This window comes from Schistocerca gregaria, chromosome X (assembly GCF_023897955.1).
Source record: "Schistocerca gregaria isolate iqSchGreg1 chromosome X, iqSchGreg1.2, whole genome shotgun sequence".
NCBI lineage: Eukaryota > Metazoa > Arthropoda > Insecta > Orthoptera > Acrididae > Schistocerca > Schistocerca gregaria.
In genome coordinates, this window is record NC_064931.1 from 302039181 (window position 1) to 302056889 (window position 17709).

General features: G+C 42.2%; 1 protein-coding gene across 1 annotated transcript in view; it reads left to right on the forward strand.

Annotated features, from left to right (window-relative positions):
* Positions 1–1857: 1857 nt before the first annotated feature.
* The window catches only part of LOC126298039 (cytosolic carboxypeptidase 6), a 1900625-nt gene continuing 1884773 nt past the window's right edge, over positions 1858–17709 (forward strand). Inside the window, exon 1 of the mRNA XM_049989358.1 lies at positions 1858–2044. Within this exon, the coding sequence (XP_049845315.1) occupies positions 1858–2044 (187 nt within the window). The remainder of the gene's footprint in view (positions 2045–17709) is intronic.

Sequence of the window (17709 nt, forward strand, 5' to 3'; positions counted from 1 at the left end):
GTGATGACCATAGATGTTAAGTCCCATAGTGCTCCGAGCCATTTGAACCATTTTTTTTTTTTTTTTTTTTCAACAAAACTTCTCTAGAATGTGGCTACATTGCCGAATCACAGCGCCTCCTCGTGCCGATTTCAAGTCTGAGAAGAAAGCAGCTGTGGCTCTCATAAGCTGCAATAGTGACACTTGCTTGCAGAGGTTTAGGGAGCCATGGAAATTTGGAAAAAGGTAGCCACACGAAGATTCAAGTCCAGTATCCCCGGACTACAGAGTCAGTATCTAAATCTGTGTTACTCGCTGGCTATGTGGCTCAATAGCTAGCTATGAAACCAAAGATAGTTTTTCATTGAAAATATCAACAATGGGTGTACAAATTTTCTTGATGACTTTAAATAATATTTCAATCCAATTCCAGTTCATCAGTTGTTTTGTTGTAATATAGCAGTACATTTTCCCTTTTTAAGATTGGAAAAACTAGAAGACCTTTGTGTCATGAAATTTTTTACCACTAAATTATTCCAGAAACAGGTTTGATTCAAGAGATGTCCTTGCATACTTTACATTCCAGAGTCGTAAGGGAGGCTTTTATATATATGTTCAGTTTCTTGGTAAAACCCTTCTCACTTTTGTTTGTATTCTCAAGTTTAAGAAATGATAAATTAGGGCTGAAGGGATGGTTACTTACATAAAAATTTATTTAAATTATCCATTACAAAGAGACCATCCCTAGTAAACCATAATTGCCAGAGTGGCCGAGCGGTTCTAGGCGCTACAGTCTAGAACCGCGCGACCGCTACGGTCGCAGGTTCGAATCCTGCCTCGGGCATCGATGTGTGTGATGTCCTCAGGTTTAGTTAGGCTTAAGTAGTTCTAAGTTCTAGGAGACTGATGACCTCGAAAGTTAAGTCCCATAGTGCTCTGAGCCATTTTAACCATAATTGCTTGCCGAATAATGCATTAGTTTAAATAAAGGTAGATAGCTATTAACCAAAAAATGGCGTATTCCTATTTATCTACATTGAAAGCAGACTTTACGCAGGAATTACACTTTCGTACGCTTTGATATCTGACAGCGATAGGTTTGAGTCGGAGCTGCATACTCACATTTCATGAAATGCGTCATACTCGGTCCGCAATACACAGATCTAATACTGCAAAGCGTTTTGCCGCCGGATATTTTCCATTATAGCTCTAAGGGTACGCTGTTGGATCCACAGTTGGTCCATTTTTAATCCTCTTACCGCATCTTTTATCACTGGCAGTGACTTGTCAATTTTAAAATATGCCGTGCTGCACACGTTGCACCGTGGTTTTGAATTCACGATAAAAATAACAGGTTCCCACAAGTGGCTAGGTAAATAAATTCAGATGGCAGAGCAACGGTCCGCAGCTCGTGGTCGTGCGGTAGCGTTCTCACTTCCCACGCCTGGGTTCCCGGGTTCGATTCCCGGCGTGCCAGGTATTTTCCCTGCCTCTTGAAGATTGGGTGTTTTGTGATGCTCTTAGCTTAGTTACGTTTCAGTAGTTGTAAGGTCTAGGGGACTGATGACCATAGATGTTAAGTCCCATAGTACTCAGAGCCATTTGAACTATTTTTGAACAGAGGAACGCAAGGGCGTACTATGTTCAGTACGACCATGCGTAGTAAAACATTACGGTGCTCAAACAAATATTCGGGTTGCCGACAGCTTTATGTTACCTTGTCAAGAGTTACTCAACAGAAGCTTCAATGCGAGAGACTATTTACGGTAGTATTTGTTTGCCAAGTGGAGTGCGCATTCGAAATAGCAATCTGTAGCCTTAGAAGTCTATCTTTCTACTGGCTGAACTCGTCTAGATTATGGCTATGAGTGCAGTGCAATGAGGCGGGTCGCTGCTGGCGGTGTAATTGGCAAGCGATCGGAAGTGCAGTGGAGGGGCGCGCAGAGGTGGCGTGTTTCACACCACTCAGTCGGGCCAGGCGCCGGTGCCGAGCTGCACGCTACGGCCATGGAGGCCTGCGACCCGCTCGTGCACGCCGACGTCTACCGGAGGCTGCCGCACCAAGGTAAACCCTGCCGTCCATTAAGCCACAACTACAATGCGTAAGGGTGAGCCGTGAAAGTTGCGTTGTGTGCATTACGTTGTTACATACAATGTAAGTAGGTTAGTACTACCGAACACACTTTGTTTATGTTAACAGCAATGTCTTGCGAGATATACGACGATGATCATCAGGCTGTTAATGTTCACAAAAACTAACGAAAAACTCACTTCACCCGTCATAATGTAAAATATATTGAGAAAAGTTCTTTGTCTCTGCTGTAAAGTCGATAACCTTTGTCGTCTTTGACAGTCCCATCACACCTCGCATTTTCACAGCAGTATGCATCCTCTTAGTCAGCTGTTGGCCCAGACCGAGTTAGATTGACACCACTGCAACCTAGTAGCAGTCTACTGTTCTCTCAGGTAACATTATGTGTGTCTCCAGTAAGCAGATATGCTGCCAACGGGATACTTGCTCTGTACCCAGTTACAGAAATACCAGCACAGCGGCTGAAGTTCCATAATTACAAATACTGTTATTACATCTTTCAATTACGAGGAGGCTATTGTTTTCACGTGAAAAGTGGTCTATAATACTATTAAAAATTCTTGTTTATTATCCGCAGTTTGCATGCTCTGAACATTCTCGTATTTAGTTTCGTAAGTTGCTATTTCGAGATGCTCCACCACGTCAAACATTCCTTACACTGTTAAATGCTTCGAAGTCTTCCCGCCTTTTTTAATAGTGTGTATGTGATTATCTGACGGTAACTTGTAGTAGTTACAAAGCCTAGACACTAATGTTCGTTACATTTTATCGAGAATTTATTTCCAGTTTCGTCAATATATCTACATCTAGTACTCTGCAGTTCACAATTAAGTACCTGGCAGAGAGTCCGTAATACCAGCTTTGGACTACTTCTCTACCGTTCAACTTCCGATCTGCCTGCGGGAGAAACGAACACTTAATTCTTTCCGTGTGAGCTTAGATTTCTCTTATTTACTATATATTTTGAGATTTTGGGGTGAGTTTAATATCTAGCTCGAAGTGTTGTTGCAGTCGATTCAGTAGTATTCCGATAGCTTGTACAACTACGTTCCCTTAGAAGCACGTTAACTGCTTAGTCTAGGTGGTTTGTCACTTCTCTAGTTGGTGTACCACAGATTCTTGACGAAACGTTGGTTACAAAGTATAAAAAGTCTAGTGTATACCACAAATACAGTAATTCCGTGAATACAGACTATTAGTGAGTCTAACAAAGATGAGTCATGTACTGTAACTTCTAGATTTGTCTCACAGAAATAGTACTAAATTGACGAACACCATAGCAAAAGTGTTCACTTGTAATTCAAGAGAAAGAAAGTAGTTTAGTATTTAACATCTCGTCAATGACGTGGTCATTAAACATGGATCACAACTTAGGAATGGTGAAGCATGGGGAATCTGCTGTGTCCTATTCAAAGGAGCTGCTTGCCTTAATCAGTATTTGGAAATCGCGGAGTACCTAAATGTACAGTACATGATCGGAAGAGGCACTGAACCGTCTCTCTCTGCCCCTTATGAAGAACGAATTTAAAGAAAAAAAATAACTTCCGTATGAAATTGTGTGCACAGCCTGCAGCTCTGGCTGCTGAGCACACTAGTGCTACGATGCAAAGACTCAGCTGATTAGCCTCCTGGCCGTATACAGGGTGCGGCGCTTAAATTCGGACAAATGAAACTTTCTTTAAAAACAAATTTATTAAAATAAAGTACAAATGACAATGGAAATCTATTTACATGTACGTTGCGGTACCTTTTAAGAGTAACATTACTCGATGTAACCCCCTTCAGCGGTAACGACAGCCTCCAATCCTGTCCTGAAGCGATCGCACGCAGTCTTCAGAACAGCACCGTCCACGTTCGCGAATGCTGTTTCGATAGCGGTGTGAGATTATGGTGGCTCTTTCGACTACGCTCGAAACATAGTTGTCGAGGAGGTTCATATCCGGGCTATTCGGCAGCCGGAACTCTTTGATCAGAACATGTCAGCGTTTTCAGAGAGCCAGTTTTGGACTAAATGGCTCGCATGAGCCGGTGCAAAGTCCTGTTGAAAGACTTATTGTCCCCCGAGGCCAAAGTCATCAACTACGGTTTCACGACATTCGTCTATGTTCCAGTGTAACACCAAGCGCCGGAACGTTGCCCTGCAACGTAACAGCAGAGGCGGCTGCGAGACGGCATAACCCAATAGTATGCTGACCAGAACCTCACCACGACGGGAGCGGTCCCTGTAAAAAGAGAATATAAGCACCGCTTCATCCTTCCTCGGACAAACTAGAAGACGAGTCGTGACTTGTGAACAGTATTATTTGCTTGCATGGAAATTGTGTATATCGAAGGACATAGATTATTTGCATACCGCCATTTGCTTGAGACACCTCTTTATAGAAACGCTAGGTTAAGTGTTTCAATTCAGTTTACTGTAATAAACTCCATTAATATGATTTGCTCGAATTGTTGACTAGCTATCCGAGAAACTAGCTTCCTAGTCGTCGTATGTTATACCAGTGGGCCGGACAAGACAGTCCAAACAGGCAGATAACCTTTTTTGTAACAGTTTGTCCCTTTAAAAGGAAATCCGGCCGCATGATATCATCCTCTCTGGACACAACACCCAGGACTTGAACACCAGACTTCTCCAAAGCATTATACTTGTCCACAATGTCGTAAACACTCTATTTTGGGTACCAGAAGAATAGAACTATTGCAGTGGACGAACGCCCATCGCGAATATTTTCGATAATCGCTCTTCTTCGGTTGTACTCCATACTCGTCCGTAGCATCTAGGCCATTTTGAGGTTCTGACTGTTTACGAGATGCGTATGGCTTTCAAGACCTTCAATCGCGACCTCTGGCGGAACAACGATATGGTGGGAAATTCAAAATGAAATTTGTCCGGATAGAAGTGCTGTAGCCTGTGGGGTCTTCCGTTACCATGTTTCGGGTGATAAGGAGAGGAAACTCGCTTGTTTACCAGGAACTTCATGCCACCATAGTACATCAAAATCTTAATGATGCTACGTCGGTCAAACAATGTGTAACTGGGCGGCACTTCGTACTACCGTTCTAGAAGAGTAGCTACGTGCCAGCTCTGCATTCCACTGTCGCTCTTTAACTTTGAACTCAAATAAAACTGCAATATTACATTGGTTCCACAAATGAGATTATTTCAGCCTATTTGCAAGAATATGACAGCATCGAGGAACTGCTAGGATTCCACACTGTATCAAGAACTATGACAGTGTATAACTGAACCATTAGTCGCACTGTTGTAGATACCATTATGCACGTAATACACATATGCTGGATCGGAGTCATCGAGGTGTTAATTACTTACCCTACTTCATAGTACACCAAGCAAATTTTTGCACGAATAAGTACATTGCATAAAGCTTATAATGAAGATGGTAGTGCGAGAAGTTTTTGCCTCCTTTCTAGGAACGAACCAGGTGCAAGGTCATTGCGATACCGCACTTACGTTGGGGAAGTGTGGGGTGTAAATCCTCGTTCGGCAATCCAGACTTAGATTTTTCTTGTTTTCTTTGAATCATTTGACAGGAATGGTGGGGTTGTCCTTTTGGATGAACCCAACGAAAGTCCTTACATATATGCGTAAAATCCGAAATCGTTCATCGTCTATAATTTCCTGGTATCAGAAGATAAATCCTAATTTGACTTCATTCATCTTTTCCACTTGTGGCAGTTAAAGTTGAATGTTATTGGTGTCTTACTTGAATCTGAAACAAAACACATGCTGCGAAGCACAACTGCTTTGCACACCACAGACAAGTTCATATATCTGATAACGAAGTGAATCTGCATACCTTCGCTTATCCTGTCATATTAGTATGAGTACTGATAAAAAACACAATAACGTTAGCAACAGCTTGTGTATTGAGAATGTCGAACAAAAGTGCCCTTAATGGGGGCGACGGAGAGAGAGAGAGAGAGAGAGAGAGAGAGGTATGCAGGCAGGTAGGCAGGCAGGCAGAGAAAGTTGGGGGGAGGGGGGCAGGAAAGGCACAGGTCATCGCCTGGAATGTAAAAATTGTTTAACTATCCGGTTTATTCTTTAATACGTAATACGATATACGAGGCTGGTGGCGGAAGTGGTTGGTGGTGAAGATACTACTGTACCGTACACTTAGACCTTTGCATAGCGGTGGCTTACAAGGAAGGACAGGGGCAGCGAAGTCATGTGTGGCAACATCACTCTTATCAGTGACGTCATTATCCTTATCAGCTGGTAGCTACACCTCTGTCCCCTTCCCATCTCCTTCCTTATTTCCAGCCAGTCATGACGCTGTAGTGAAAAATCCAAGGTGGCAGAAATAGCCCATTTCCCTTAATGGAGAACTGGAAACCATGTCCTCCTCCCCTTAATCTCCTTTCAATTAAAGTGCAGTACTCCTTAACTCTAGCCCATGATAGTGCCGTATTTCAGGCAATCTAGATCCTTTGACATTTTTTATGAATATTTTTTATTCTTTTCAAAGAACCCAGATGGAGCTACACTGTAATAGTAATGCTACGCTCCGATGTGAGCAAAGGGGGGAGGTGTCTGATATATCAATTGCTAAGTAATTCAGGTTGTTGTTATACTTTGGAGCACACAGCTAAGATGGAGCTACACTGCTACTGGCTTTCACATTTAAATATTAAGCTCTGATTGGAGCTGATGAGAGAGAGGTGGAACACGGTGCAACGTGTGAGCTTCATTTTACATATGCAATGCATATCTTCCATCTTGCCATCACTGTAATTACTTAACATCAGATGATACACTTATACGTAAGTAATGTAATTTAAAACTATTTTTACGCCAGAAGTAAATGTCTTTCATAAATAGTAAATAACTTTAACTTTACTCTGCGAGTTTTGTAATTTCATACTACATATTTGAAGATATTTTTATTGCTACACTTTGACTGGTATGAGATAGGAAATAATGTAATTTTACTCATCACTTAAATACTATGCTCAGATTGGTTGGAAAGGAGACGACATGTGGTATAAAGCACATAATTAATCTTTTTCCATCATCTTGGGCAACTACCGCACTATGAGTGTCAAGAGGTAAGGAGTACTGCACTATGATTCGCCTTAGACCATAGGGTGGAGGACATGGTTTTTAATTGTCCCCTAGTGCAATTCAGCTGTTTCTGCCATCTTAGACTTTTGAATACTGTTATGAATGACTGTAGATAAGGATGAGGAGGGGAGGGCGAAAGGGGCGTGGCTTCTCAACGACACGGGTGATGAAGTCACTGATAAAAGTTATGTCACTGATGTCCTGGTATGTAAGCAACTACAATGCAAAGGTCAAAGTGCGTTTTATGGTAGTTATCTTAGCTGCTGCGGTTATAGTCACCCACTGATGCTGGAATACAATTGGCAAAGTGTTATTCGTAGTATGTTATTAAAATTTCAGGTTAGTTACCTGATGTTCTGCAACTTAAAAGCGTATCATTACTTAGTTTCACGTCGGCAGCACCAAATATTCCAACCATAGATTCTCACTGGAGCGTGAGAACAAGATCACAAACCCTATTTCAACATGGTTGTAGTAAAATTATTCTGATTAAAAATGTGTTAAGGGCATTACGGTGTGCAGAGCGTTTTCATTACAGGGAATAGATCTCCATCATTTCTCATGGACAAATGATTGATATAAACGTTGTTCAGTTACTACTTCCGTTTCTTTCCACACAAATCCCCTAAGTCATCTGTACCACCAACAACACACTCCAGGCAAGGTAGCACAACGCCTCAATGCGTTACCGCAGTTGCGAATCAAATCTTCTTTCATGCCGTGCCAAAATTTTTCGACACGTTTAAGCCATCAGCAGTAGTTAAATATTTAACTGACACATCCTGGTAATTAAATCTATACCTTTAAGGTGATATTTGCGTGTTACACCACTGGTGCTGTCTATGTGATACTATTTTTGCTATTAAGACTGCACATTTCCTCCCGTATTGCAGGAGTGACCTTCCATGAACTTCATTGGCGAATGCTAATATCTCTCGCTGCAGTCTTCGTGAAAACTTAAGAGAATGGTGGAAAGTAATTCCTCCGAATTTTTTTATCTGAAAGCTCTTAAAGATTTTTACATAAAACAACGTTAATACCATTCTAGATCTCTATTCTTAAAGTCCACAAACCTATTTGCCATCATAGTAACGATGTGTGTGCTCTGGCATTGTCATGCTGAATGAGAGGGTGCTCCATGAGTGGACGCACCCTTCGAATCCGAAACTATATTACAGCACGTTGTTTCTGACACAATGGCGCTATGTTACACATCGCCGTGTTACGCTGCATTTCGAAGCCATCTAACGGCACAGGGCTGCAGATCTATTGACATGAAGAACGGAGATGTAGAATGGTTATAGCGTTTGTGTTATTTAAAAATATTTAATAATTTAACATAAAATATTCGATTTCATTAGTTTTCAGCACACCCTCGTATTTAACATCCTGAGTTAACAGAGAATTCAATTACCATACCAATCTAAGCCCTTCGCTTCGCATTGCATATTATGCATATGATTCAATGCAAGCAGTCGCAAAAATAGGCACACAGTCTTTATAGTTTAGGCCCAGATCCCAAGGATTAGCAAGCCTTAGGTACCTAACATAATTTTTATTTTATATGATGGAGTTTTTGACAACTATTTGAAGTCTGAAATCCTTTGAATTTTCATTGCATGCCTGTAGCCAGAATCTGTGTCACGTCCTTAGTTATTTTTCATGTAACAATGTAAATTACTCAAGCATCATAACTGGAACTAAAGTGAAACTTTCCCTTGCATATGAGTTTAGCACATATCAAAGTATTTTCTGGTTGACTCGAACAGTCCACGGGTGTACTGCATGTCCATAGTGTCCAACGGGCACAATATTTCGGCGATCAGACATGTCGCCATCGTCATGTGTGCTAACGAACTGAACTTCTGAGGGCGGGCGGCCGTATTAAATCTCCTCCCCTCGCGAGGCGTTCACTCCGCGGTTGGCGCCCGCGTTTCAGCGGTCGCCGAAATGCTGGCGTCGCCGTCTGTGGTGGCGTCGGTGTAATTGGCTCGTCCGCACTAGTCGCCCCTTCGTTTCTTTTGCTGAGCATCTTTTTAATTAGTCAATACTGGTTCCCATGCCCTGCTGAGGTTGTAGCCACAATCTCGGTTGATGAGTCCGTCCCTGGAACAAATTTCGATAGCCTCTCTAAATACGCTGTCCAGTATTTAGATGTGTGTGCCAAGGCCCTGGTATGTTGGAAGTCCATTTCGTGATTTTGGGACAAACAGAGCTCTGCGACCGCTGACTTGTTGGGGTACCCAAATCGAGTGTGCCTCTGATGTTCTCGGCAACGATCTTCGATGGCGCGCACTGTCTGTCCAGCATAAGTCATCCCACATTGATCCGGAAACTGGTATATGCCGGGCTTCCGCAAACAGAGACGATCTTTGACACTTCCCACTATTGCTCGTTCTTTATTTGGTGTGCAATAGACAGCTCCTACTCGGTGTTTCCTCAATATTCGTCATATTTTCCCCGATAGTGCGCCAGTATACGCTATACAGGGTGGTCCATTGATAGTGACCGGGCCAAATTTCTCACAAAATAAGCATCAAACGAAAAAAACTACAATGAACGAAACTCGTGAGCTTCAAGGGGGAAACCAGACGGCGCTATGGTTGGCCCGCTAGATGGCGCTGCCATAGGTGAAACGGATATAAATTGCGTTTTCTTAAATAGGTACCCTCACTTCTTACTACATATTCGTGTAGTCGTAAAGAAATATGAATGTTTTAGTTGGACCACTTGTTTCGCTTTGTGATAGATGGCGCTGTAATAGTCGCAAACGTGTAAGTACGTGGTATCACGTAACATTCCGCCAGTGCGGACGGTATTTGCTTCGTGATACATTACCCGTGTTAGACTGGATCGATATCGTGTTGATGTATGGCTATTGTGATCAAAATGACCAAGGGGCGTGTGCTATGTATGCTGCTAGGTATCCTGGAAGACATCATCCAAGTGCCCGGACCGTTCGCATGATAGTTACGTTATTTAAGTAAGCAGAAAGCGTTCAGCCACATGTGAAACGTCAACCACGGCCTGCAACAAATGATGATGTCCAAGCAGGTGTTTTAGCTGCTGTCGTGGCTAATCTGCACATCAGTAGCAGACAAATTGTGAGAGAATCGGGAATCTCAAAAACTTGGGTGTTCAGAGTGCTACATCAACATCGATTGCACCCGTATCATATTTCTGTGCACCAGGAAGTGCATGGCGACGACTTTGAACGTCGTGTACAGTTCTGCAACTGGGCACAAGAGAAATTATTGGACGATGACAGATTTTTTGCACGCGTTGTATTCAGCGACAAAGCATCATTCACCAACAGCCGTAACGTAAACCGGCAGAATATGCACTATTGGGCAACGGAAAATCCACGATGGCTGCGACAAGTGGAATATCAGCGACCTTGGCTGGGTAATGTATTATGCAGCATTATGGGAAGGATAATTGGCTCCCATTTTAGCGATGACAATTTAATTGGTGCAAATTATGCTGATTTCCTACGTAATGTTCTACCGATGTTACTAAAAGATGTTTCACTGCACGACAGAATGCCGATGTACTTCCAACATACTGGATGTCCGGCACGCAGCTCGCGTGCGGTTGAAGCGGTATTGAATAGCATAGTTCATGGAGCGGTATTGAATAGAATATGACAGGTAGATTGTACGTCGAAGCACCATACCATGGCCCGCACGTTCACCAAATCAGGCGTCCCCGGATTTCTTTCTGTGGGGAAAGTTGAAGGATATTTGCTATAGTGATCCATCGACAACGCCTGACAACATGCGTCGGCGCATTGTCAATGCATGTGCGAACATTACGGAAGGCGAACTACTCGCTGTTGAGTGGAATGTCGTAACACGTATTGCCAAATGCATTGAGCTTGACGGACATCATTTTGAGCATTTATTGCATTAATGCGGTATTTACAGGTAATCACGTTGTAACAGCATGGGTTCTCAGAAATGATAAGTTCACAAAGGTACATGTCTCACATTGGAACAACCGAAATAAAATGTTCAACGTGCCTACGTTCTGTAATTTAAAAACCTACATGTTACCAACTGTTCGTCTAAAATTGTGAGACATATGTTTGTGACAATTACAGCGCCATCTATCACAAAGCGAAAAAGTGCTGCAACTAAAATATTCATGTTTCTATACGTACTACACAAGTATGTAATAAAAAAAATGGGGTTCCTATTTATAAAAAGGCAGTTGATATCCGTTTGACCTATGGCAGTGCCATCTAGCGGGACAACCATACCGCCATCTGGCTTCCCCCTTCAAGCTATACAAGTTTCGTTCTTTGAAGTTTTTTGGTTTGAAGCTTATTTGGTGAAATATTTGGCCCGGTCACGATCAGTGGACCACCCTGTATTGGCAGTGGCTATCTCTTTCTCCAAGACTTATTCCGTCTCTACACTCTGTACTGTAGAGGTGGGGCGGAGAGCGCGTCTGATCTGCCATTCCGAGTACCCGTGTTTCCGGAATACAGGTTTGAGGTGTTCCATCTGTTGGGAGCAGAATCTCTGCGTCAGAGATGGTGCGCGCCCTGTGCACCGAGCGAGGTGGTGCAGAGGCTAGCTTACTGGACTCGCATTCGGGAGGACGACGGTTCAATCCCGCGTCCGGCCATCCTGATTTAGGTTTTCCGTGATTTCCCTAAATTGCTCCAGGCAAATGCCGGGATGGTTCATGTGAATGGGCACGGCCGACTTCCTTGTCCGTCCTTCCTTAATCAGATGAGACCGATGACCTCGCTGTCTGGTCTCCTTCCCCCACACAACCAACCAACCAACGCCCAGTGCACCAGTGTTTTTAGCACCCTATTCTTCTGCGCAAGATGGTGGCAGCCATCCACATGCAAATACAGTTTGGTGTGCGTTTTCTTCCTGTACATCCCGTGGCCCAGGGTGCCATCCGCTCTTCTTTTGATCATTACGTCCAGGAAAGTCATTGAGTAAAACAGAAGTGACTTCTGGTGATCCTCTAGGTAGTGCTATAAGCTGTCTGCTGTTCCTTCTCTGTATAAACGATTTAAGAGAGAATATGAACAGCAGTCTTAAGTTGTTTGCAGATGATGCTGTAGTTTATCGTCTAATAAAGTGATAAGAAGATAAAATAAATTTGCAAAACTAATTAGATAAAATATCCTTATGGCGCGAATGTTGGTAATTCACCCTACATGCCGGCCGGAGTGGTGCTACAGTCTGGAGCCGAGCGAACGTTACGGTCGCAGGTTCGAATTCTGCCTCGGGCATGGCTGGGTGTGCTGTCCGTACTTTAGTTAGGTTCTAGGGAACTGATGATATCAGATGTCAAGTCCCATAGTGGTCAGAGCCATTTGACCCTAAATAATGGAAAGTGTGAGGTTATCCATGTGAGTGCTAAAAGGAATTCTTGGAAGTTCGGTAATAGTATAGACCAATCATACGCATAGAAAATATTGTGTGGAAGGTGAACCAAAGGCAGCGTTTTATTGGCAGAACGCTTAGAAGATGTAACACATGTCTGCCTATACTACGCTGTCCGGCTTCTTTTGGAGCACTGTTGCACGGTGTGAGATATTTACCAGATAGGTGTATCGGAATACACAGAGAAAGTTCAAAGAGGGCAGCAATATTTGTGTTATCGAGAAAGAGGGGGGAGAGTGCCAAGAATACGATACAGGATTTGTGATATATATCATTAAAACAAAGACATTTCTCGTTGCGGCGGTAACTTGTCGCGAAATTTTAATCACTAACTTCCTCCTCCGAATGCGATAGTATTTTGTTGACTCCGAGCTATTCAGGGAGAAACGATCATCATAAAAAATAAGGGCAATCTATTTTCGAGAGTGGAATAATAGAGAATTATTGTGCAGCTATTTCGATGAACCCTCTGCCAGGCATCCACGAGGATGTAGATGTAGAGCGTTGGATGACTACTGACGACTCTTTCAGCCCGAAGCACTAGCTGTTCAGCACAAAATAAGCGTATGTAGAAAAATTAAAACCAGATACAATAAGTGTAGTAAGTATTCGCCATACTATTTTGTATTTTAATATGTATTATAAATATTCCCTCCCCCCTCCCCCTCAAAAACCATGGACCTTGCCGTTGGTGGGGAGGACTGCGTGCCTCAGCGATACAGATGGCCGTACCGTAGGTTCAACCAAAACGGAGGGGTATCTGTGGTTCCTGAAGAGGTGCGGCCACCTTTTCAGTAGTTGCAGGGACAACAGTCTGGATGATTGACTGATCTGGCCTTGTAACACTAACCAGAACGGCCTTGCTGTGATGGTACTGCGAACGGCTGAAAGCAAGGGGAAACTACAGCCGTAAATTTTCCCTAGGCCATGCAGCTTTACTGTGTGGTTGAATGATGATGGCGTCCTCTTGTGTAAAATATTCCTGAGGTAAAATAGTCCCCCATTCGGATCTACGAGCGGGGACTACTCAGGAAGACGTCGTTATCAGGAGAAAGAAAACTGGCGTTCTACGGATCGGAGCGTGGAGTGTCAGATCCCTTAATCGGGCAGGTAGGCTAGAAAATATAGAAAAGGAAATGGATAGGTTAGAGTCACATATAGGGTGTTACAAAAAGGTGCGGCCAAACTTTCAGGAAACATTCCTCACATGCAAATAAAGAAAATGTTATGTGGACATGTGTCTGGAAACGCTTAATTTCCAAGTTAGAACTCATCTTAGTTTTGTCAGTATGTACTGTACGTCGTCGATTCACCACCAGTTGGCCCAATTGAAGGAAGGTAATGTTGACTTCGGTGCTTGTGTTGACATGCGACTCATTGCTCTACAGTACTAGCATCAAGCACATGGGTACGTATCATCGACAGGTTGCTGTTCATCACGAACGTGGTTTTGTAGTCAGTGCAATGTTTACAATTGCGGAGTTGGCAGATGCCCATTTGATGTATGGATTAGCACGGGGCAATAGCCGTGGCGCGGTACGTTTGTATCGAGACAGATTTCCAGAACGAAGGTGTCCCGACAGGAAGATGTATGGCGGCTGATTTTACTATCGATAACTCTTAGGTGGCGTCTCACCAAGTGTGGCGGGTTACTCCCTTGTGCAGTTATCGCTGACTGGCCGAGTTTACAAAATCGGCCGCTAGAGTCGTGTGTGTGGAGCGAGGTCTCCGAAGAGTGCAGCTGGGGCAGTTAATGGGTAGATTAGATTAGATTAATACTTGTTCCATAGATCATGAATACGACACTTCGTTATGATGTGGAAGGTGTCAGGTTAATGAAAGATATCTGTACCAGATATTACATTACACAAAATATTGCATGACACTAATGCTTAAGTTAGTTCTTTTTTCCCCTCCCTTAATTTATATCTAAAAATTCAGCCAATGAGTAGAAGGAGATGCCATCTAGAAATTCTTTTAATTTATTTTTAAATGTTGGTTGACTATCTGTCAGGCTTTTGATGCTGTTTGGTAGGTGACCAAAAACTTTTGTGGCAGCATAATTTACCCCCTTCTGTGCCAAAGTCAGATTTAACCCTGCATAGTGAAGATCATCCTTTCTCCTGGTGTTATAGCTATGCACACTGCTATTACTTTCGAACTGGGTTGGATTATTAACAACAAATTTCATAAGTGAAATAGATGTCTGCAGGATGACCGTGGGTGCGCTCCAGCAAATATTCTGATTACACGTTTTTGAGCAATGAATACTTTCTACTCAACGATTAATTACCCCAGAATATGACACCATACGAAAGCAGTGAATGAAAGTAGGCATAGTAAGCTAATTTACTGAGATTCTTATCACCAAAATTTGCAATAACCCTAATAGCATACGTAGCCGAACTCAGACATTTCAGCAGACCATCAATGTGTTGCTTCCAGTTTAACCTCTCATCAATGGACACACCTAAAAATTTTGAAAATTGTACCTTAGCTACAGACTTCTGTTCAAAGTCTATATTTATTACTGGAGTTGTGCCATTTACTGTACGGAACTGTATATACTGTGTTTTATCAAAATTTAAAGAGAGTCCGTTTGCTGAGAACCACTTAATAATTTTGTGAAAAACATCATTTACAATTACATCACTTAGTTCTTGGTTTTTGGATGTTATTACTATACTTGCATCATCAGCAAAAAGAACTAACTTTGCATCTTCATCAATATGGAATGGTAAGTCATTAATGTATATCAAGAACAGTAAAGGACCTAAGACCGAACCCTGTGGGACCCCGTACTTGATAGACCCCCAGTTTGAGGAATCAGCTGTTGTATTAACATTACATGAACCACTTATTTCAACTTTCTGCATTCTTCCAGTTAAGTGTGAATTAAACCATTTGTGCACTGCCCCCGTCAGACCATAATGATGTAGCTTCTCTAAAAGAATTCCATGATTTACACAGTCAAAGGCCTTTGAGAGATCACAAAAAATACCAATGGGTGATGTCCGGTTATTCAGAGCATTTAATATTTGATCAGTGACAGCGTATATAGTATTTTCTGTTGAAAAGCCTTTCTGAAAACCAAACTGACATTATGTTCGTTCTTTATTTTTACAAAAATGGGAGGCTACTCTTGAATACATTACTTTCTCAAAAATTTTTGATAGAGCTGTCAGAAGAGAGATTGGGCGATAGTTGTTGACATCCGACGTATCCCCCTTTTTATGCAATGGTTTTACAATGGCATGTTTCAGTCTATCGGGGAAAACACCCTGCTCCAAAGAGCTATTACATACGTGGCTGAGAATCCTACTTATCTGTGGGGAACAAGCTTTAAGTTTTTACAAAGTATGGAGCCGGGGGCAGCAACAGTGCTTGGAGGAATGCACACGTAGTGTAGATCAGCACGATATCCTTTCCAGTTTTTAACCATAACTACAGAAGTGAAAGGTCTGGTTCACTTAAGTTGAGCGCAGTTGGTTGTTCTATTTGTGCACCGATTCCCCGCTCTGCAAACTGTCGAACAATCGTTCGTATTTATGTTCATTGAGTTGTCATGCACGCGTTGTTACTTGACTCTGTGATTTTAGGTATAAGGTATTTCTCTTCCTGTTCTGTGTAAGTTTGAAGTATGTCTTCATCTTCTGGCCAGTGTGTCATGGTTGACACTGTTATGGTTATGTAACGTGCCCGTTGTTATGCATAGCTATATTAGGAGCCTACGCCTTATCTAAATTTTTAAAATTATTTCGTGTTTGTTTTAAAATGCCTATAGAACAAAATCAACTTAGCTAATTTATAATGTTTGTTTTCACGATGTTTTAAAAGCTAATGGGCTCTCTGGCATTACTGTTATCCAGCTGATGGTAAGACAGTAGCGAGTTATTTGTTACATTTCTCTGGAAGAAATTACAGCTCCCTTCCTGTAGTTCTGTTACCGAAGCTTATTCCTAGGGCGTATAACCTTATTGGAAACAAGCTATTAATTGCAATTATGGTTAAACCATAGTTTTGACTGAAGTAAACCTTACATTTTTTGCTTGTTAACAGCACTCAAGAAGTTGCTTGGAGAGTGTTCAATGTCGGCAGCTTCTTGCCGCGTGAGCCTGGCTTACCTGATGCCATTCGCACGGCTCTGCAGCATTTCCTAGCTCGATTTGCTGCTTCTTTGCATTCGTGCGTTCTGGCGGTCTCTGCTCAAGTTGAATTCCTTATGTTATCCGACTTACAATGTTACCGAAATTTCTCTCTTGGCCAAGAGGCCTTTGAGTAACTGCCATCGCACAGAAAATTTTTTCTTCAGTGTTTAATATATCTTTCAGTCATGTTCTAGATCTTTGTAAATTTTTCGTGATAACTGTTTGGGTAATCCCTATGTTATCTTTGTTAATATTTATCTTTTGGGAGTCCACCTAATGTCTTGGACGTGAATTACCTTGAAGAAATTTATCTAGAAGTATTTTAATTATTTTAGTAGGCTGATTTATTTGAAATTATTTAATTTAAAAACTTTAACAAGGCCAATATTGTTTAGATCTTATTTCTTGAATTTCTTTGAGGTTATTATTAATGTAATTTAACAGCTGTGTCACCAGTTTGAACGCCTGTAATGGAAAATTAATTTCATTTTTCCTACCCGTTTGGAAAGAAGGCCTGTAGTTATCAAAGAAACTATTTGAATATTGTTGTCCAAGGCTAAATGATGTTAGCTAAAGTGGCCTAATCCTTCCATGTCATTTCCCTGATCCTGATAATTCACTATTTCAGCGGAGTTCAGAGTCTTCTCTGCTCTGTAAAGTAGATCGGTGGTGATCTGTGGCATCTCTGCCAAAAGAGCACAATGCTGGAGCAAGTACAGGTGTTTCGGAGCATAATGTTCATCGTACATTGTTAAAGGTGAAATTTCGTGGCGTACTAACTCTACGTGTTCTCATGTCGACCCAAAGATACCATCAGTTACGATTGCACTGGGCAAGGGACCATTTGAACTTGACCGTCTATCAATTGAAGTTATATTTTTGCTACGCCAGGTCGATGCTCGTCTCCACAAACGCTCGAAACGTGAGGTGAGTCATGGACGCAGGCTGGTGGGAGCACTATTATGTTATGGGAGACATTCTCGTGCACTTTCG